At 38.6% G+C, this 22,552-nt stretch overlaps 1 protein-coding gene across 2 annotated transcripts in view; it reads left to right on the top strand.

Moving 5' to 3' along the window:
* Positions 1-22,552, top strand: part of unc5ca (unc-5 netrin receptor Ca) — a 200,196-nt gene that overhangs the window by 171,209 nt on the left and 6,435 nt on the right. For both annotated transcript variants that reach the window (XM_055198321.2, XM_055198322.2), the window contains 8 exons: positions 455-646; positions 7,046-7,402; positions 7,481-7,568; positions 8,027-8,195; positions 12,217-12,450; positions 12,562-12,708; positions 14,318-14,482; positions 18,261-18,439. In XM_055198321.2, the coding sequence (XP_055054296.2) occupies positions 455-646; positions 7,046-7,402; positions 7,481-7,568; positions 8,027-8,195; positions 12,217-12,450; positions 12,562-12,708; positions 14,318-14,482; positions 18,261-18,439 (1,531 nt within the window). The remainder of the gene's footprint in view (positions 1-454; positions 647-7,045; positions 7,403-7,480; positions 7,569-8,026; positions 8,196-12,216; positions 12,451-12,561; positions 12,709-14,317; positions 14,483-18,260; positions 18,440-22,552) is intronic.

Below are 22,552 nucleotides of genomic sequence, written 5' to 3'. Positions count from 1 at the left end.
GGCGAAGATACCTGTAGATCGCTGCAAGACACTTGTGTCAAGCTATGCTTCACGTTTAAAAGCTGTTTTAACTGTAAAAGGATGTTGTACTAAGTACTAAGATTGAATGTCACTTGGGGGTTGAATAAAACTGATAATGATGTGAGCACAGAAAAGACATTTGTGGTTATTTCATTAAAAATGTTATGTTATATTTGTCTGACCTACACATGCCTCTTTGATGTAATTGTAAGCAGGATGACTGAATGATCAAAATCAATGTCAAACCGGCCAAAACAATCAATTTCAGTTGGGGTTGAATAATTTTGAACACAACTGCACATGCAATGAAATGAAGTACCAAGAATCTGGTGTAGTAATAGCTGCAACTTTGTAAGTTGTATTATTTAGTGTTTTTAATGTAGTAAGTCTCAATAACCATGACTTTATGTTTGTGTGTTTTCGTCTTGTGCAGCGGCGCCGGGTGGAGATGAGGTCGCGCTCTATGTGGGTATCATTATGGCGGTGGTCATGTGTCTGCTCGTCTCTGTCATCGTAGCCCTGCTCGTCTACCGGAAGACACATCGGCGCTTTCATTCTGACATCATCGACTCATCGGTGCTGAATGGCGGATTTCAGCCTGTTAACATCAAACAAGCACGCTCAGGTGAGACAATCAACCTTTATGTGCTGATGCATTTGAGCTTAATAAGTAGTGCATTCAGCTAGCAATGCAAAAGTCATGAGTTTGATCCTTACTAATAAAAATGTGTAAATTGAATGCATGCCTTCTGTGTAGTGCAAAATGGTTCTTCTATGGCATCATATAGCACTTTTATTTTTAAGGCTGTGTGTGCAGGAATGATTTATATTCAAGACAGAACATGGAAGACAGTTTTCTGGTGTGAAATCGTGAGGTGTGTGTGAGAAAGTTAGGTGACATTTCATCTGAAGAGCATTAAAATACCTGCCACTCTCCAACCTCAGCAAGTTATCATTAATGAAGAACTGTCGCCCTGCTTACTGTCTCTCGCTCTCTCATATTGTCTCTCGCTTTCTGCAATTTCCTCTCGTTTTCTCTGTTAATTAAACGTGAAGTGGGCCGCACGTGTAAATGGCACGCTGTCAGAGCTGCGGCGGGAATAAAGGACGTCAGTAAATGAGTTGATAAATACAGAGCGTGGGGATGTTTTGATGGGACAACAAGACGCTCTTCTTCTTCTTCTCTTTTGCCAGGGGCTTTGCTGTGTTTGCTTTAGTTCAGCAGATGTGATGCAATGCCGGCCGCACGCATACACGTAATGTACTCGACTCACCCATCACGCCGTGATGAATGACTTTAACGTGGTCATCAGTAATGTGAGCGTAGTGCTCAAAGTGAGTAATGCTCACACCTGAGTAACCAGAGAGAGAGATTGTGTGTGTTCGCGTGCAATCCTCTGTTTTGTCACTGTTTGTAGCTGAATGTTAATGAGCAATCAGTATGGAGATTACAAGCCGCCGGCTATAAGAGTCCTTTACAAGCTCACAGACGCACACGCTGAATGAAAGGAGTGTGCTGCAATTTCAAAGTAACACGCATAACAGAAATGCACATGAGGATTAGCACTCAAAAGTGAACATTCCTAAACCCACACAACAGCACGGTTCAGATTCGCTCCATTGTCTTGCAAAATGTACTTGTAATGCCAAATATACCTGCCTGTATACTCCTAAAAATAAAAGTCCCTCACAGTGTTGCCATAGACGAACCATTTTGGTTCTCCAAAGAACCATTCAGTCGAACTTTCATAAAAGAACCATTTCAATCAGTCATACTTATTCAAGGGCGTGTTCATAATTGTAGTTCGGTTATCTTGTTTTTTTTGGTCCGAATCAAAAAAAGAAAAACAAACTTGTTCTTAATTGGCTAAGACGATGGAGGGAAGGAGATTTGCGTTTTGGATTAGAGATTATGAAGGGACATACATTTTTTTTTAAATAATGAAGCTCAATGGTAAAAAAAAAAACCCACAATATTCCAGAACAAATGACACTTTTTCAATTTCATTGTGACTTTAACAGCAAACTGAACCTAAAAGCATAAGGCTAAATTTACAACTTTATTTGTAAGCTTTTGTGACGTGCATTTTTCAATCTTTTTTGTCCTAAATTATTTACTTGAAGTACTCCCATTAAAGGTGCAGTCTGTAATTTTTAGAAAGATCTTTTGACATAAATTAAGGTGACCAGACGTCCCCGTTTTCCTGAAGCTGTCCCCGGAAATGTCCCCGTTTTACAGCATGTCCAAAACAACCAGCAAATACACCGAAAAACCCGATCAACATAGCGTTTGTAGTACCAGACCGGAGCAATCATGTACTGATTATTTTCACCAGCAGAGGGGGCCGCGAGCTACGTATTACTTACGCACGCCACTGACTTAGCGATGAAGAATTTACTACGAGACCATGTACGAGACACACGAGAAAGCGTCATTATCATCAATCAAGTTATCATAAGATATAAAAAAGTTAAAGTTATGGTGGCTTAAGGTACTAAATACTCATGTTAAATTAAAATAATAAACCAATGAAGTGAACTGATCACAGTATGTTACGGAGCATTTGTTTTGTGTAGGCTAAATATGTTTACATTTTGCACTATTCCTTCTGTTCTTCACATTTACAATGTTATGAAATCAGCTGAAGTAGTACCTTACAAGTCATTTTTGATGGGGTATGTCTCTTTTGTAAAAAACAGGATTTTTAGGATACAGAAATTGTTCAATTAATTGAATTAGAAACACTGCAAAAAATGAGTTTCTTATTAGTATTTTTCTCTTGTTTTCAGTACAAATATAAAAAAATTCAAAATGACCTAAGAATATATGTTTTAAGCAAAAAATTTATTTTTTTGTCTTAAAGCTAGATTTTTCTTAGGGGATTTTGCTTAGCAAGAAAATGCTTCTTGATTTAAGATTTTTTAGATATTTGTACTGAAAATAAGACAAAAATACAATTAAGTAAGAAGTAATTTTTTTGCAGTGATCCCACAACAATAAAAAGAAGAAAACTTTCAAAACAAATAACAACAAATGAGATGTTAATGATATTTTGACCATTTAACTTGGAAATGTCCCCGGTTTTCATTTAAAAAATCTGGTCACATTTGCATAAATGCAAACTAATATACAAAACTATATTATCAGGCGTGTATAAAGACCTTTCATAATGAACCGTTATGTGTTTATTAGCTTAAAATGGAAGTCGCCATTTTGTGCCGCCTTGTTTCTACAGAAGCCCAAACTTTTTTACTAAGTTGTCTCCGACAATGACACGTTTGTCCGGTGGGGGCTACCGTACCTTCTCTATGTGTTTCAAAAGCAAGAGGTGCAGTGGACTGAGCCATTGGTTGCAATTCGCAACCTCACCACTAGATGACGCTAAAATTTACACACTGCACCTTTAAGTAAATATTATATTCATTAAATTGCATATTTAGCATAATAGCATTTAATAGCATATTTGCATGTTTAACTTCTTAACTTCTAATTTATTTTTCATCCGCTTTAAAGTTTTTATCAGTAGTATTTTGTTTATCAGTACCTGTTATCTGGCCTTCATCTGATAATTTTCTTTTATTGGTACATAAAAAGTATCTGTCGTTTTCAGTTTTCTGATAGGCTATAACAGTGTTTCGTAATGATCATATGACATTTGGATTAAACAAATAAAATATATACTTGTTAGTAAGTGTTTCATTTTTAATTTTTTATATTAAAGATATTTATTTACATTTTATTTTATTTAAAGCTCACATAACACGTAGTATTACATCCTTCAGTCTTTCTTTTTATCAGATTTATAAGACAGATCAGCTCTAGTGATTGTTTCCGGAACAGCACGAGATCCTGCAGTCGTCCAGCAGAGTTACTAGCAAGCAACGCACACAAAACATTATCCCATTATCTCTGGATAACTTATGATTCACTACATGTGTGTTTCGTTTACATTAGAGGTTTTCAACCTTTTGCAACTTACGGCCCACCAATGACTGTTTAAAACATTCCAAGGACCACTTTTCTATACATGATAGTATCAACGCAGAATCACAAAATCCAAAAATAACAATGCATTGTGACATGTCTTTCGCATCACTAAAGTCACTAAGTGGCAGTATCCCTGAAGATGAATGAGGAATGTTATTGCTTCCAATAGAAAAACCACATAGGTGTCATTTTGAGCAGAAAAAAAACACGAGCAAGATGTAAAGGTGGACTTTTAGGCTTAGACTTTATTTTTATTAGTATTAAAGGGGAGTACCTATTGAGAAATTACATTTTTAAAGGTAAAATATACAGCCGTGGAAAAAATTAAGAGCCAATTTTTAGTTTTCAGTTTTCAAACTTTCAAAAGTGGCTCAGTGGTTCATGTAGGTTGTCTACAAACCGGAAGGTTGGTGGTTCAATCCCCGGCTCCACCGGACCAAGTGTCGAGGTGTCCTTGAGCAAGACATCTAACCCCAGCTGCTCCCGACGAGCTGGCTGGGCCTTGCATGGCTGACACCGCCGTCGGTGTATGAATGTGTGGGTGAATGTGAGGCAAAAATTGTAAAGCGCTTTGGATGGCCATAGTCCATTTACCATTCGTATCTAAATGTACTATTTATAGGTATGTGTTTAAGTAAAATTATATATTTTTTGTTTCATTCTATCAACTATCAAAAACATTTCTGCCAAACATGAAAGGAATAGTCTACTCATTTTCAATATTAAAATGTTATTACCTTAACTAAGAATTGTTGATACATCCCTCTATCATCTGTGTGCGTGCACGTAAGCGCTGGAGCGCGCTGCGACGCTTCGATAGCATTTAGCTTAGCCCCATTCATTCAATGGTACCATTTAGAGATAAAGTTAGAAGTGACCAAACACATCAACGTTTTTCCTATTTAAGACGAGTAGTTATACGAGCAAGTTTGGTGGTACAAAATAAAACGTAGCGCTTTTCTAAGCGGATTTAAAAAAGGGACCATATTTTATGGCGTAATAGCACTTTTGGGAGTACTTCGACTCGCCTGAAAAGTCCGCTCCCCTTCTCCCTCTCATAATGGGAGAGGGAGGGTGTTACTGCGCCGAGTCGAAGTACTCCCAAAAGTGCTATTACGCCATAAAATATAGTTCCTCTTTTAAATCCGTTTAGAAAAGCACTATGTTTTATTTTGTACCACCAAACTTGCTGGTATAACTACTCGTTTTAAATAGGAAAAACGTTGATGTGTTTGGTCACTTCTAACTTTATCTCTAAATGGTACCATTGAATGAATGGGGTTAAGCTAAATGCTATCGAAGCGTCGCAGCGCGCCCCAGCGCCCACGCGCACACACACAGATGACAGAGGGATGATTCAACAACTCCCAGCCAAGGCAACAACATACTTTAATATTGAAAATGAGTAGACTATTCCTTTAACTTTTTTATTTCCATTAATTTACTGAAAATTGAAATAGGAAAAATAACACACAAAAAAAGATTAAGATTTTCAATATAGGCTTACTACAAAGAAAACAAGTTCAAATTCATTTTAACAACACATTGCTAATGTTTAATTCAAAACTGAATATTAACCCTGATTTTTAATCACATCTTTCAAATGTCCTTTCATGCTCTCAGTCTTGTACAATGATGTTTTGTTGGGGTGACTTTGTCGCTCCTGAGGTTTGCTGTTGGAAGTCAACAGACACTGGACTGAAATGATAACAAAAGGCTACATGTAGACATGATTAGCAAAACTGAAGTGGTCTATTCTTTTTTTTTTTTTGGCGGCTGTATTAAAAATTATTAATAATTGTACACATGCAGTGAATTAAAATGCGTCTTTATTTGACGCATAAGCCAAACAACTGAAAGTATCTTGCACATCAGAAAATGACGCAAAAGTGGGAATCCGTGAGGCTCAAAAAGTGATGCGGAATGCATGTCAAAAAGTGGCGCTCAAGTAGAGAATATCCCGAGTGTGTTTAAAACTGATGGGGTGAGGATTTTGCTTTCTTTCAGGGTATCTTAATGCAATTTTACTGTATCCGAATGAGCATACGTTTTATCTGACGTAACGTAATTGCGGTTGCGATATTCAAACATAAATGGGCTTTTAGATCATGCATCTTGAATGAGCGTTTTTAATTTATATAAATGTATAAGAAAAATCTAATGCGAATATAACTTTATAAAGATTTTTTTACATAAGATTTAAAAAAAATTTCAGTAGTCTACCACTGTCTACGCTGCCCACCAGATGGCGCTGTGGGAACCACTGCTGGGCCACGGCTCACTGGTTGAGAATCACTGGTTTACATTATATGCACTTACGCCCCGATTGCCAATAAAACACAGATATTTGATGGAGTTTACCGCCTGCGACTCATGACCCCGTTGGGACCGCCTCATTTCAACGAAATCCACGCACAGCTCTGCTGCTACCCCGGATAAACAAACTATATTCATTGTTTCCATAAGGCTGGCTTACTGGGAAAGCTGAACAAGGCTTTCTTCTCCTTACATCCAAAAATGCATTTCAAACTTTGTGCCATTGTTGAATCTTGATATAAAACAACGTGCAGTGATGCCCGTGACCTCTACTCTGTGACTTCTACTCCTTGTCGTTCTCGATGTCACTCTGATTGACGTGTGGACGTGCTTTTCTGGGGGAAGTGCCCATAAAAGGAATATGGGGTCACTGATGCGTAACAGGTACCCATGTTTAAAAAAAAAATTTCCGAAACTTGTTGGAAAGAGGAGGCATGAGTTTGGCGATATTATAACTGCTTTTCCCATGTTAACAATATTTGTGTGACCTGTTTTTGTTTTATTTAGATGTCTTTGGTCCATGTTGCATTCACATTTCAGTTGAACCACACCAGAGTGCATTTGGTGGCATTCACACTTAAATGAACAGAGTTTGTTTTAATTGAACCCTTGTTTAATTTTACACTACAAATGAAACAGAAAGCACCTTTATTTTTAAGAATGTAGCTTCTTCACTTGTGTTTGGATTGCTGTTGAATGGCTGTTTTTCTCTGTGTATAGCTGATTTGTTGGCTGCAACTCCTGACCTGTCCACAGCGGCGGCGCTGTACCGCGGTCCAGTGTACGCTCTCCACGACATCTCCGACAAAATCCCCATGACCAGCTCACCGCTGCTGGAGCCGCTGCCTCTTCCCAACCTCAAGATCAAAGTGTACAACTCCTCCAGTGCGGTGACCCCGCAGGAGGACGTGAACTCTGACCTCTTTGCCACCCTGTCCCCAAAAGCCACCCACTCGCTTTTGGACAGCGATCCGGTGACCCCACGTAACCAGACGCTGGCACGCGGACGAGACCCTATGTGCACGGCGGTAGGAGCGTTTAATTCATTGGGAGGACGTTTGATCGTACCCAACTCAGGTGAGAGTTTGATAATATGCATTGTTGCATTGCTCTTTCTCTTTAATTGAGACTAATGCTTGCGTTACTTTGCTTTAGGTGTGAGTTTGTTAGTGCCGGCCGGTGCCGTTCCTCACGGTCGTGTGTATGAGATGTTTGTGACGGTGCAAAGGGCAGAACACATGAGGTACACAAACACGAAATGATAAAATGACCTTCATGGGGTTTAACCTTTTATAGACATCAAAACCCTGCCATGAATTTAATAAATTGTGTGACAGAAGCGATCCTTATGACGAAATGTTATTTTTAGGTGAACTAATTCATTTTCAGGATGCAATCTGTTCATTTTTGTCTTACGCAGCTCAAATTATCCGCTGGTGTCCCACCAACTCTTTGCGATATGCTTGTAATTTGTCAATCTGTATTAATGTAATGACAGCATTCTTTCAAATGTGTCATCCAATACAGATCGTAATGCAAGCACTTAAGCCGCCCGCTGTTACTATGGTTACCTCAGGCAAATGTGGCTTCGGTTCTCGAGTGTCAATTTAGAATAAAAATATGCACTGGAACCAACTTCCGTAACTTCCTAGTCCGTAACTACTTTTGTGCATATTAAAATCACCTCTCTCTCTCTTTCAGACCAGCGGTCAGCGATGGAGAGACGGTGCTCAGCGCTGTGGTCAGCTGCGGCCCGCCGGGCGCTCTGTTGACCCGTCCTGTCGTTCTGACCCTATACCACTGCGCGCACGCACCCTCCGACAACTGGCAAATCATTCTCAGGGGTCACACGCAGCACGACGAATGGGAGGTGAGGAATTTTAATGCGGCCAAATAGGACAACCCGGTGCCTGAATCAAACCATTACCGAGGAGGAATCAGGTCATAGAAACTCAGGAGATGAGCAGCTCCATTTCAATAAACTACTTATCCTGCGGACAGAATGAAACATGACTGGAAAATAAATGTAACTATCAGAGCAGGCAGACAGGGTAAATTGGCCTGCTGTGCATGGCAGGGTTCTACAAATAGACAACACAAAATTCAATTATTGGAAGTGTGGAGTGGGAAGTGGAATGGGGCGGATTTATCTAAAGGAATCTGTTGCCGTTATCTGTCCCGGGATTCCGTGAGACCCACGCATTCACCGAGCTTGTGTGACTGTGTGGGGATGAAATTGTCCTGCATTGTGAGCATCTGAAAAGGCCAATTTAAAGAAGCCCTCAAAAATATAGGTATGCTTCATTTAAAGGAACTGTGTGTAATAATGACTTCTAGCGGATGAACTTGGTACCGCAGTCTAAATTCAAAATATTCGAGAGGTTTTTTCCCTGCGCCCTCTCGGGTTGCCAGACACATACAGGAGCACAACTGACGATGGAAAGCATATGCTCATTTTTACGCAATGTTTTTTGTTTGTCTTCAAATTACAATCCAGCTCTATAGATTTGTATAACTCAATCTGCGACTTATTTCGGAGGTTGCATGTATCTGAGGTCCCATTTATTGTCTCATTTAAAGGGACAATAAGTAGGATTTACCCCCATCTAGTGGTGAAATTGTATTTTGCATTCAAACGAACAGTGCTCTCTAGCGCCTCGCTTTTCCAAATGCGTGTAGCAACTACGGTAGCCGTTATGTAATCACTGATCTCCATGTCTGTTTCAGCTAGTTAACGTGTTCTGAATGAAAACGCATTGTGGAAACCTGTTGGTAGGCTAGTGCTTTTTGTCCCTCATTGCTATTATAGTTTATCAGTGTGGCAGAACGACATGGAAGCCTCCTTACCCGAGAAAAAATCCTAAGCTTACAAAGAAAAGTCAGATCACTGGCAGAGGTCATTTGACACCAACGAGGAAACTCTTAAAACCCTACTTGTGGTCCCTTTAAGCAACCTTGATAACTGGCAACCGTGCTGTCAAAATACGCTATTGGGTAAATTGGCAGTGGGCGGGATCACACAGACCAAAGTAAAAACATTTCGACACGGAAATAACTGCCTACAGCGTTGTTTTTTTCAGAGAAACAACTTAGCATGTTGTCTAAATATCTACGAATATATATACGTATTTTTTTATTTTATTTAGTAGAGTCAAAAACCCACATACAGCTCCTTTAAAATCTTGTGCATACATTGTGAAGCTGGGACCTCGTTTTAAAAAAAAATGCTGCGTGGAAAACATCCTAAATTTGATTTTACGATCTTTCCCAAAAGAGCGAATGTGTGAATCATAAACGAATGTACGCATAGAAATAGCGTGTACGCCGCACTTTCAGACGTGAAATCTATAAATCACAAATGACTTAAAATTGTGTGCAGCTGAACTGTTGCAGATCTCTGCCTTTAAATCATGCCTAATTAATCTCATTGACATATAAAAGATCACCTGTTGATGTTTAAATCCTTTTCGAGCAGCAAGAATGGCTTGTATTTCCAAAAACCTGCTGCAATCGGACAAGCAAATGTGCGCATGTCTGCTCAGTCCCTGACGCTAAGCGCTTTTACAGTTTTTATAAATGTGGACTTTTTGAGTACTCACACTTCAAAAGATCAAATCTGTGCATACGAACGCTTTATAAATGAAGCTTCTGGACTGAACAGTTTTATGTCTGAAACTCTCGATGTAGCATCTATGTTCATGTATATCTATGGTCTGAGCTGTGCGATTGAGTAGAGGTGGGTACTAATTTGCACATTTACAGTCCGCGTATACTAAATTAGGGTGTAGAGTTACATTCAAGCTGTTTTAAAGCATGAAGAAATTGTCACATGAAAAACATTTACATATGCTAATATGATGCTTGCTCAAATATGAATTTAAAGGGACACTCCACATTTTTTGAAAATATGCTAATTTTCCAGCTCTACTACAGTTAAGCATTTGATTTTTACTGTTTTTGGATTCATTCAGCCGATCTCCGGGTCTGGCGCTACCACTTTTAGCATAGCTTAGCATAATCCATTGAATTTGATTAGACCATTAGCATTGCGCTCAAAAATGACCAAAGAGTTTTGATATTTTTCTTTTTAAAACTTGACTCTTCTGTAGTTACAAATAAAGCTTCTGGACTTAACGGTTTTATGTCTGAAACTCTTGATGTAGCATCTATGTTCATGTATATCTATGGTCTGAGCTGTGCGATTGAGTAGAGGTGGATACTAATTTGCATATTTACGGTCCGCATATACTAAATGAGGGTGTAGAGTTACATTCAAGCTGTTTTAAAGCATGAAGAAATTATTGTCACATGAAAAACATTTACATATGCTAATATGATGCTCAAATATGAATTTAAAGGGACACTCCACTTTTTTTTGAAAATATGCTAATTTTCCAGCTCTCCTAGAGTTAAGCATTTGATTTTTACTGTTTTGGGATCCATTCAGCCGATCTCCGGGTCTGGCGCTACCACTTTTAGCATAGCTTAGCACAATCCATTGAATCTGATTAGACCATTAGCATTGCGCTAATAAAATAACCAAAGAGTTTTGATATTTTTCCTATTTAAAACTTGACTCTTCTGTAGTTACAGACCGACAGAAAACTAAAAGATTTTCTAGGCCTATATGGCTAGGAACTATAGTCTCATTCTGGCATAATAATCAATTACTTTTCTGCTGTAACATGACTGCAGGAGGCGCAATGATATTACGCAGCACCCGAAAATAGTCCCCTTAGTAACTTTCAATAACAGAGGACTGTTTTGGGGTGCTGCGTAATATCATAAAATCACAACTTTTAATTTTCCGTCAGTCTTAGTACACGATGTAACTACAGAAGAGTCAAGTTTTAAATCGAAAAAATATCGAAACTCTATTTTTAAGCACGATGCTAATGGTCTAATCAGATTCAATGGATTATGCTAAGCTATGCTAAAAGTGGAGTGTCCATTTAAATTGATGAAATTATCGACCACAAGGGAAGTTTAAATGATATGACAACATTGTAGTGCCACGTAAAACAAATTTAAATGAATATTTTTAAATGAAACATCTTTTAACCCTTTAACTGGCGCAGCCCTTTTTGAGTGGGGGGGTTGGTAAAAAGGTGATATACACCTTTAAATTAATATAACTCTGGCATTTTTTCTTTTTTTTTTTTGGTCTAGAAGCCTAATTTTGGTTTTAATTTTGGTAATTTTTTTGTTTTAAAGAAGACACTTCAACGTTTTTTTAGGGAAGTGTCTGGAGGTGAAAATATTCTTTTTTTTAAAGCAGTTTACATTTATTTGTAATAAATAAAAATGCAATATAGTATTATTTTTAATAAATAAAATTGTCAAAAAACTGAGGTTTGTGCTGGTTTGCTGTGAGGTTTGTTGCATACTTGTGTCACAAATGAATAAATTACAGTTACTGCATTATTATTACTGCTAAAAGGTTTTGAAATATGAAAACTACATTCTTAGACATTTCCAACAATATATAGTTTGTAGTGATAGATTAACATTTACATAGAAAATATTGAAATAAACGTAGGTGTCCCACTCACGGGACAGCGCCAATTAACGTTAATATTCAATCTTAGTGAAATTTATTTGTACATCGTTTTTCACAGTTTTTTCATTGTTTCAAAGCAGCTTTACAGTAAAAACTTATTAGAATAAAATATTTCTAATATGTGTTATTCTTGCGAATTATAGGAATGTAATTGTTATAAAGGACTCGGAGAGTAAAGTATAATGTTGCAAGTGTTACGTTCTTTCTTTTGTCTTGCAGAAAGATAATGTTATGTACATTTAGTAAAATTATAAATTAAATTGAATTAATCTCAGTGTCTGTCTACAGCACATATTCTAATGTAAAGTATGTTTGTGTGTGTTGTGTTTAGGATGTGGTGATGGTTGGAGAAGAAAACTTCACATCATCCTGCTATGTACAGCTGGAGGAGGAGGCGTGTCACATCCTGACTGAAGCTTTAGGATCCTACTGTCTGATTGGCCAGAGCATCTGTCCGTCAGCGGCTAAACGAATCAAACTGGCAGTGTTTGGGCCTGTAGTCACAGCAGGTTTAGATTATCACATCAGGGTTTACTGCCTGGACGACACACAGGATGCACTTAAGGTCGGTAAAAATCAATCATTTATTGAATTAGAGCTTTGTTTGTGTAAATGGTCTCATTAAAGTGTATGTATGTGTGTGTGTGTGTGTGTGTGTGTGTGTGTGTGTGTACAGGAGGTATTACAGATAGAGAAACAGATTGGTGGGAAACTGCTGGATGAACCAAAGACTCTGAACTTCACTTACAGTAACCACAACCTGAGACTTTCACTGCATGACATGCACACACAGTGGAAGAGTAAACTACTAACTAAATACCAGGTAAGAAAGATGAGAACAAGTGATTAAATATTGTGTCACTGTTAGGTTATGAAGCCCCTGCTGATAGATGCTGTAAATACATCAAAGACCAATGCCTTTCATATGTTACCGAATTTTGATGGATTATTTTTTTTTTAGCAAGCAACATAAAATCATAATAGAGCAAAGAGCGCCTGTTTGTATCTTATGAATGACAGTTTTTAAAGAAGCATCGAAAATTTGTTAATTTTATAATGCATTTAAACAGTAATGAGTGACAGTAATGGGACATGGATTTATTTGTAGAGTTTGTGGACAATTAACTCTGTATGTCTGTGTGAGTGTGTCTCTCTGTCTGTCTGTCTGTCTGTCTGTGTGGGTGTCTGCATGGATGAGTGTGTGTGTGCGCGTATGTGTGTGCGTCTCTGCGTGCGTGCGTGCGTGTGTGTCTGTCTATCTTTCTGTGTGTGTGTGTGTGTGTGTGTGTCTGCCTTTTTTACTCTCTGTATGTCTGTGTGAGTGTGTCTCTCTGTCTGTCTGTCTGTCTGTGTGGGTGTCTGCCTGGGTGAGTGTTTGTGTGTGCGCGTGCGTCTCTGTGTGTGTGTGTGTGGGTGCGTGTGTCTGTGTGTGTCTGTCTGTCTTTCTCTGTGTGTGTGTGTGTGTGTGTGTGTGTGTGTGTCTGCCTTTTTTACTCTCTGTATGTCTGTGTGAGTGTGTGTGTCTCTGTCTGTCTGTCTGTCTGTCTGTCTGTCTGTGTGGTTGTCTGCCTGGGTGAGTGTGTGTGTGTGTGTGTGTGTGCGTGTGTGTGTGTGCGTCTCTGTGTGTGTGTCTGTGTGTTGTGTTGTGTGTGTGTGTGTGTGTGTGTGTGTGTGTGTGTGTGTGTGTGTCTGTGTGTGTGTGTGTGTGTGTGTGTGTCTGTGTGTGTCTCTCTGTCTTTCTCTGTGTGTGTGTGTGTGTGTCTGTGTGTGTGTGTCTGCCTTTTTTACTCTCTGTATGTCTGTGTGTGTGTGTGTGTGTGTGTGTGTGTGTGTGTGTGTGTGAGTGTCTGTCTTTCTGTGTCTGTCTGTCGGCCTGTCTTACTGTCTGTATGTCTGTGTCTCTCGTTGTCTGTCTTACTGTCTGTCTGTGTGCATGTCTGTCTGTTTGTTTGTCTGTCTGTCTGTCTTTCTGTCTGTCTGTCTGTCTGTCTGTCTTTCTGACTGTGTTTCTTTCTTTCTTTCTTACTTACTGTCTGTCTGTCTCTGTGTGTGTGTGTGTGTGTGTGTGTGTGTGTCTGTCTGTCTGTCTGTCTGTCTGTCTGTCTGTCTGTCTGTCTGCCTGCCTGCCTGTCTTGCTGTATTTCTTCTGCATGTCTATGTGTGTGTGTGTGTGTGTGTGTGTGTGTGTGTGTGTGTGTGTGTGTGTGTGTGTGTGTGTGTTTGTTTGTCTGCCTGTAATAATGTCTTTCTGCATGTGTGTTCGTCTGTCTTATTATCTGTCTCAGTGTGTATCTGCATCTCTGTCTGTGTGTGTGCCTGCCTGTCTGTCTGCTATTCTGTCCATCTTTCTGCATGTCTGTCTGGGTATCTGTGTGTGTGCCTGTCAGTCTCTCTCACTGTCTTACTGTTTGTCTGTGTTTCGTTCTGCACAGGAGCTGTCTTTCTCTCAGGTGTGGAGCGGTTCGGTGCGGAGGCTTCATTGCTCTTTTGCTCTGGAGCGTCAGAACTCTGTCGTGTGTGAGTTGTGTTGTAAGCTGTGCGTACGGCAGGTTGAAGGAGAGGGTCAGATCTTCCAGCTCTACACCACACTGACCGAGGTAACGCATCTCTCATAATCACCATGACACGCTTACAGTAAAAACAAACACTGATCAGTAAATGCTTACAGGTGATGACAGTCAACAGCTTCATCTTCACCTCACTTTAGACACTATAGACAATTAGGGTGACACACGGAACGTGTTACAGTAAATCCATCTGTTCTGCTAGATTTTCAAAATTGCACTTTAGCGCCCCCAGCATTTAAAATATTTAGTTGCAGCATTTGATAATCCCTAAACATTTGTGCTACTAACCGCTTTATTTAGGAGAATAAAAAATTCCTGCTGTTATTATAATTAAAAGCAATTGTGTCTGTGTGTGTTTGCTCTCTTTGGGTATTTAGTAATGAATCTCATAACAGATAGATAATGAAACTCTGACGAATAGCATAATATCTTGCTATAGCACAGTGTTTCTTTTAAAGTTATTTTTTTAAGAGTCACACACGCTTGTGTTGAATCACCTGTTGACACCCGCAGGGCTTTTGTGCTTTTACGGTATTTATAAATGTTCTCGCAGATTGACGTCTGTTTCCCTGCTGGAGATATATTTGGAGTCTTGAAAATGATATCGGCTGACATTTTGAATTCATTAAAATCCTTGTTTGCATACAAGTGCGCATGGAGAGGCGAGTTTAATTTAAGCGAGACTCATTCTTTTAAAGAAGTGACAGCGTTGAATATACTACAGTTTTTTGGAGTGGTAGAAAAGGGACGATTCAGAGCCTATGGCGATCCAATCGGAAGCTTATACAGGTCAAGACTACCAACTTACGCAGAAAGAGCTAAATGTATATGTTTTTTATTCAAGCCTAGCCTTATTTTCTATCAAAATGTCATAAGTTTTACATGACATTTTCTGTGTACAGTCGAGCATAGCAAGTAACACAGTCGAGCAAGATAATAACTGTAATACTTGTGAAATGTGAAAGCATCGACAGACACAAACATCTGAAGATAACCTTGAGTTTGATCATTTGAAATGAGTTACCAGAGGCACATGAGTTTTACAATTCAATCCAGTTTCTTTTGCTTGTTGTACAATGGATCAATAAATTCCTCTTTTTGTTTTTATTATTTATAAAAATTACAAGTGCACAAAGAAAACCTGCAGTGCATTACTCCATAATGTTAATAAACCTGTGCTGTTCTTAAATAGAGACATTGAACGAAACAGAGGAGCTTTATGAAGGGTTTATGAAAACCCTCAGTGAACACATCACACCATTAAAGAGAAAATAAGACATGAAAAGAGATGGAGGAGAATGCAGGAAAATGACAGAGAGGAAGTCTAGTAAGCCGCCTACCATCAACACTTTATAGGCATTATAAGATTACTCTCTATGTGAAGGCTTTACCACACAGATGTCAACAAAATTGTGGGGATTTAAAGATACCTTGGCAAATACAGAGGAGAATAAATAATGCATACAAGAAGTTCAGGCAAATTAAATGATGTTAAAAGAAATGTTATATGTTTAAAGAGATTGTCAAGTTGAATTCATTACAAGTTGGCGTTACGTTACTTTATGTTGAAGAACTTTCAATTTTAAAGCTCTGCAGAAAAGCTTTCAGTTTGATGCTTAAAGGGGACATATTTGACTTTTTCCATGTTTAAGTGCTATAATCGTGTCCCTGGTGCTTTGATCAACCTAGAAAATGTGAAAAAGATCAACCCAGTAACTTAGTTTTGGTAAACCATTCTCTGCAAGCATGTGAAAAAATAGGTCATTGAAATCTGGCTCCCTTGTGATATCAAAAGGGGATAATACGGCCCCTTGATCTGCACTATCCAACCACAGCACTGCCATTTAATGCAGAGATCAGCTCATTTGCATTTTAAAGGACACACCCAAAAACGGCACATTTTTGCTCATACCTACAAAGTGTCAATTTTAACATGATATAATAAATTATCTGTGGGGTATTTTGAGCTAGAACTTTACATATGTACTCTGGGGACACCAAAGATTTATTTTACATCTTAAAAAAAGTCTTGTGAAATGTCACCTTTAAGGGTGCTTTAGCACAGTGTATAAATACTTGGGCTGGTAATTGTTTGTTTTTTTAACATCATTCCAGTATATATGACTATATTTATGGCGAAAAATTGGTAATCTATACGCAAGTTGAATCATGCGCAAGTTGATATGTGCGCAAGTTGAACCATGCACAATTTGCGCAAGTTGATCCGTGTGTAAGTTGAACTGTAGGCAAGCTGATCGGTGTACAAGATGATCCATGCACAAGTTGATCCATGCACAATTTGCGCAAGTTAAACCATGCACAATTTGTATAAGTTGATCCATGCACAAGTTGATCCGTGCGCAAGTTGATCTGTGCACAATTTGCGCAAGTTGATCCATGTGTAAGTTGAACTGTGCGCAAGCTGATCGGTGTACAAGATGATCCATGCACAAGTTGATCCATGCACAATTTGATCTGTGCACCATTTGCGCAAGTTGATCCGTGCGCAAGTTGAACTGTAGGCAAGCTGATCGGTGTACAAGATGATCCATGCACAAGTTGATCCATGCACAATTTGCGCAAGTTGATCGGTGCGCAAGTGAAACCATGCACCATTTGCGCAAGTTGATCCGTGTGTAAGTTGAACTGTGCGCAAGCTGATCGGTGTACAAGATGATCCATGCACAAGTTGATCCATGCACAATTTGCGCAAGTTAAACCATGCACAATTTGTATAAGTTGATCCATGCACAAGTTGATCCGTGCGCAAGTTGATCTGTGCACAATTTGCGCAAGTTGATCCGTGCACAAGTTGAACCATGCACAATTTGCGCAAGTTGATCCATGTGTAAGTTGAACTGTGCGCAAGCTGATCGGTGTACAAGATGATCCGTGCACAAGTTGATCCATGCACAATTTGCGCAAGTTGATCGGTGCGCAAGTTAAACCATGCACCATTTGCGCAAGTTGATCTGTGTGTAAGTTGAACTGTGCGCAAGCTGATTGGTGTACAAGTTGATCCGTGCGCAAGTTGATCCGTGCCCAAGTTGAACCGTGCACAATTTGCGCAAGTTGAATCGTGTGCAAGTTGATCCGCGCGCAAGTTGATCTGTGTGCAAGTTGAACCATGCACAATTTGCGCAAGTTGAACCGTGCACAAAAGTTGATCCATGCAAAAGTTGATCTGTGCACAAGTTAATCCATGGGCAATTTGCGCAAGTTGAACTGTGCACAAGTTGAATCGTGCACAATTTGCGCAAGTTGAACCATGCACAAGTTGAATCGTGCACAAGTTGAACCGTGCGCAAGTTGAACTGTGTGTAAGTTGGCCCATCAGAGGATCAAACCAATGACTCTCTTGCTGTGGGGTAACAGTGCCCCCACTGAGTAACCGTTCCACCCCATGGCTGGTAATTAAAAGTTTCTTGGTTCACATCTTGTATGGAGGGAAAGATTAAACCATCCCCATTGAGCCCTTAATCATGACGATAAACTTCAGCAACCGAATCAGTGTATTGTACTGTAAGTCACTAAAAGCTTCAAAATCTATCAATCCCATTAACCAGCAAATTTCACATAAAACAGGGATAATGCATGCTATCTTTGTTTTAGGTACAATCCTGCCGCTGCGTCTTAAACAAGCTGTGGATGATTTATTGTTTTTCCTGGGGAGCACTAAGTAGAGCATTACAATAATCAATTTTACCAGTTACAAATGAGGCAGAAATCTGGCGGTGTGTAACTCATAGCTCATTTCTTTGCAGGAGTTAACTCTCTCTCTCTATCTCTCTCTGTGTGTGTACTGTAGGATGTACAGTGTATTGATACGTCCCTAATGGACCCCGGCAGCAGTATTACGGTACTGACGGGTCCGAGTGCGTTCCGAATCCCCGTCAGCATCAGAAACAAACTCTGCAGCAGCCTGGATGCACCGCATACACGAGGAAATGACTGGAGAATACTGGCGCACAAACTTAACCTGGACAGGTAACACACACATATACACAACTCATGTTTGTGTACATAATTACTTAACAAACTGAACCTGCAATTACAGTACATGCATCTGATTTCGAAGGCTGCATCCTATAAAAGTCACTCATTTAAAAAAGCAAACATTAAGTTATGTGCACACCACCAGTGACTAGCAATGGCAGAGCGACACAATCACATTCATTTTAATAGATCAGGGGTTCTCAAATAGTTTTGAAAAAAGTATTTTCTATTAAAGTACATTCATAACAAGTGTATTTTGCATTTAAAGTATAAAAAAATTAAACAAGAAGTATGCAAAAAGTAACCAGGTGCAAAATACAGAGCAACCTAATTAGAGAAATGGCACAGTTTGTCTTCCATCAGATGCATAAATTGTGGCAAAAAAGGTTTGGTTGGTAGATGGAGACACTGACCTAAATTACGGGTGCACCTATAAATTGGCCGATGATGCTTGCTATACTTCTCAATGAATTACGGTGCCGCTCCATCCAAAACCAGAGGGCGCTCTCGTGCAGAAACTCAATACGCGCTGCAGACGAAGAACCAGACACACGTAGCAATGACATGCAGCTCCAGGAAATGTCTTAAGGATATATTTATATTGCTGTTCTTCAAATATCTGGGTGTGATGGGTACAACTTCACACAGGAAATTTTTAATTAACTCGTTTTATTTTCGGACCAGGAATACTCTTAAATATAAAAAGGAAAAAACGAAACAAATGGTTTACAAGTTTAATATGCATTTTTAAAATAGCAAATGCACACATTTAATCAATCACATAGAAATTAATGCACTTGCAATATGAAGTGGACGCGGGTCCGGATCAAGTTCCCTGCGGGTCTGGATCCGGACCGGAGTCCGGACCTGGGAACCCCTGTGGTGGATGCTTGCCGATTGTTTACTGAAAAAAATGATTCATTGAATTTAATTAATTTTTTTAAGGTAAGTGGTTGCAATCAATTTATTTAAGCTACATTTAAACAAAAAATATTAGTAAAGTAAAATAAAATATAAAACTTTTGTTTAAATGTATCTTAAATAAATTGATTGCAACCACTTACTTTAAAAAATTGATTAAATTCAATGAATCATTTTTTTCAGTGTTCTGCAACAAGTGGGCGTGTTCAGCTACACGACAAAGTTGAGAACAGTTCAATGTTATGCAAATAGACCTTCTGTCTGGGAAGCAATAAAACCCAAAAAATGAAGAAGAGACGTCTCTTTAAATCTTTCCCGTTTTTTTTCTCATAAAGTTTAATGCCTTCCAGAAAATGTTCTTCTTTAAATATATAAACATACAACATATCAAATGAAAGAACAGACCCTCTGCTTTCAAACAACAACAAAACGTTTCATCCTATCTTCATTTTTTCTTTTTTTCATCAGTTTTCATATTTTGAGCAAAAACTGAAATAATTGGATTTTTGTAAAGGACTTTTGTTAGAGATCAGATTCAGAAAAAAGATCAGAAAACATACACAGAAGTTTTACTGTTTTTCCATCAATGAATGTTCCAATATTTTATAAGTTGGGTAAGAGCACCACCTAATGGATAATAGCGGAAATATGGATTGCTGTAAAAACTCATCATTGGCAGGGAAGCATTTTCACTTAATTGACGAGATAACTTGTCAATGTCGAGGGAAAGAGTAAAAGAATAATTATATGTATTTGTTAATTTATTAATTTCCGTCTGCAAAAAGCAGGCAAATGCACTCAAATCAATCTAAGTTGGGTGCTCGACCAAAAAACAAAACAACGTAATAGTATAAGAATGCAAAGTAGGCAACACCAAAGTTCCAAAAGTATCAAAAGATTTTAATATTAAAAACTATTTTTGCAAACTTTATTTAACCAGAAGAAATCATACTGAGACTATAGTCTCTTTTTCAAATGATCCCTGGCCAAGAAAGGCATTAAAATATGTTATTACCTTAACTAAGAATTGTTGATACATCCCTTTATCATCTGTGTGCGTGCACGTAAGCGCTGGGGCGCGCTGCGGCGCTTCGATAGCGTTTGGCTTGGCCCCATTCATTCAATTGTACCATTTGGAGATAAAGTTAGAAGTGACCAAACACATCAACGTTTTTCCTATTTAAGACGAGTAGTTATACGAGCAAGTTTGGTGGTACAAAATAAAACGTAGCGCTTTTCTAAGCGGATTTAAAAGAGGAACTATATTTTATGGCGTAATAGCACTTTTGGGAGTACTTCGACTCGCCTGAAAAGTCCGCTCCCCTTCTCACTCTCATAATGGGAGAGGGAGGGTGTTACTGCGCCGAGTCGAAGTACTCCCAAAAATGCTATTACGCCATAAGATATAGTTCCTCTTTTAAATCCGCTTAGAAAAGCGCTACGTTTTATTTTGTACCACCAAACCTGCTCGTATAACTACTCGTCTTAAATAGGAAAAACGTTGATGTGTTTGGTCACTTCTAACTTTATCTCTAATTGGTACCATTGAATGAATGGGGCTAAGCTAAATGCTATCGAAGCGTCGCAGCGCGCTCCAGCGCTTACGTGCACGCACACAGATGATAGAGGGATGTATCAACAATTCTTAGTTAAGGTAATAACATATTTTAATATTGAAAATGAGTAGACTATTCCTTTAAGTGATATAATAGTGCTATTGCATGGCGTGAAGGTAAAGTTTCGAGCATGCAGGCTCTTCATCAGACCAATTAACGCCACTGATATGCCAATATTTATAGACCTACCTCCAAGTAATCAAATGTCACATGATCATACAATGTTCTCATAGGTCACAATATCACAATAACGACATTAACCAATTAGAAAAACAAGAAGGTTGATCTGCGCGCAAGTTTATCTGTGTGCATGTTGAACCATGCACAATTTGCGCAAGTTGATTCGTGCACAAAAGTTGATCCATGCAAAAGTTGATCTGTGCACAAGTTAATCCTTGCACAATTTGGGGCAAGTTGAACCAAGAAGGAAAAATAGTAATAATAGTAATAATAATAATAATAAAAAAGAAGAAATCAATCATCTAAAGTTATGCAAAATGCACAAATCTAAATGTATTTAATAATTAACAAAAATGAATACTTTATTGCGTACATAAATACAACTGATAGCCACAAATACTATTGAGGTACATATCTAATGTTTTAGAGAAATGGACGGATGTCAAAGTCCTTATTTAATCCTCTAGGGGACAATGTATCTAATGTGTAAATCCAATAAACCTCACGCTGTAAAAGCAATTTATTAATATCACCTCCGTGACATGGATATTTAACTGATTCAATACCGATGTACTGCACTGTCTCAAATTAGCAAAGTGCTGTGCTACCGGACTTTTTGGATCACGATGTCTAAAAGCACATCGGTGTTCAGAGATACCAGTTTTTAGAGGTCTGATATAACACAAACCACAAGGGCAACACAAAAGGTAAATGACATCACGAAATAGTGCCTCGGATCTTAAAGTTTCTTCCCGTGTGAGGATGTGTGAAGGTTATCACATCTGTAATTCCCATATGGTACTTGTTCAAGAAATGAGTAGCAGGTTTAAAATCCTAAAATATTTGGGAGATTTTCCCATTTTAATTAATACATTTTCGTGTGCGCATTTATGAGAAAGAAACAACGTTATGGATGATTCTGAAAGCTGCACTTTAATACCTAACTATGATGATTGAAAACTTAAACCAGGGGCGTAGCTAGAATTTTATTTTTGGGGGGTCCCATCTTAAAATGAGGGGGCAACTCTCTCTCTCTCTATATAGCTTACACCTATAAATAAAACAGCTTAACACCTGTACACATTTAAAACAGCATATTTACTTCATCGTTTCAGCAGAACATGAAGTAGACTCAGATCATATGGATGGCACATTTTCTTCCGCTCATTTTTCCTTGTTTTTTTGAAAAAGTGTAATATTTTACTTTGCGCGCCAGCTGCCATTGTCACCAAATATTAATGAACTCTCATGCAAAGATGACAGCATAGGTTACGCACAACAACATGTGACATGAGCTAATCCAATCAAGTTTGAAAACAGCTGTCAATCAGACTAAGAATTCAACATTTTCTTATTTTATTTATTTTATTTTAAACAATTGGAAATC

This window comes from Misgurnus anguillicaudatus, chromosome 22, assembly GCF_027580225.2.
Source record: "Misgurnus anguillicaudatus chromosome 22, ASM2758022v2, whole genome shotgun sequence".
In the NCBI taxonomy this organism is placed as follows: domain Eukaryota; kingdom Metazoa; phylum Chordata; class Actinopteri; order Cypriniformes; family Cobitidae; genus Misgurnus; species Misgurnus anguillicaudatus.
The sequence above is the reverse complement of the archived record's forward strand: the minus strand, read 5'-3'. Positions and strand labels throughout refer to the sequence as shown.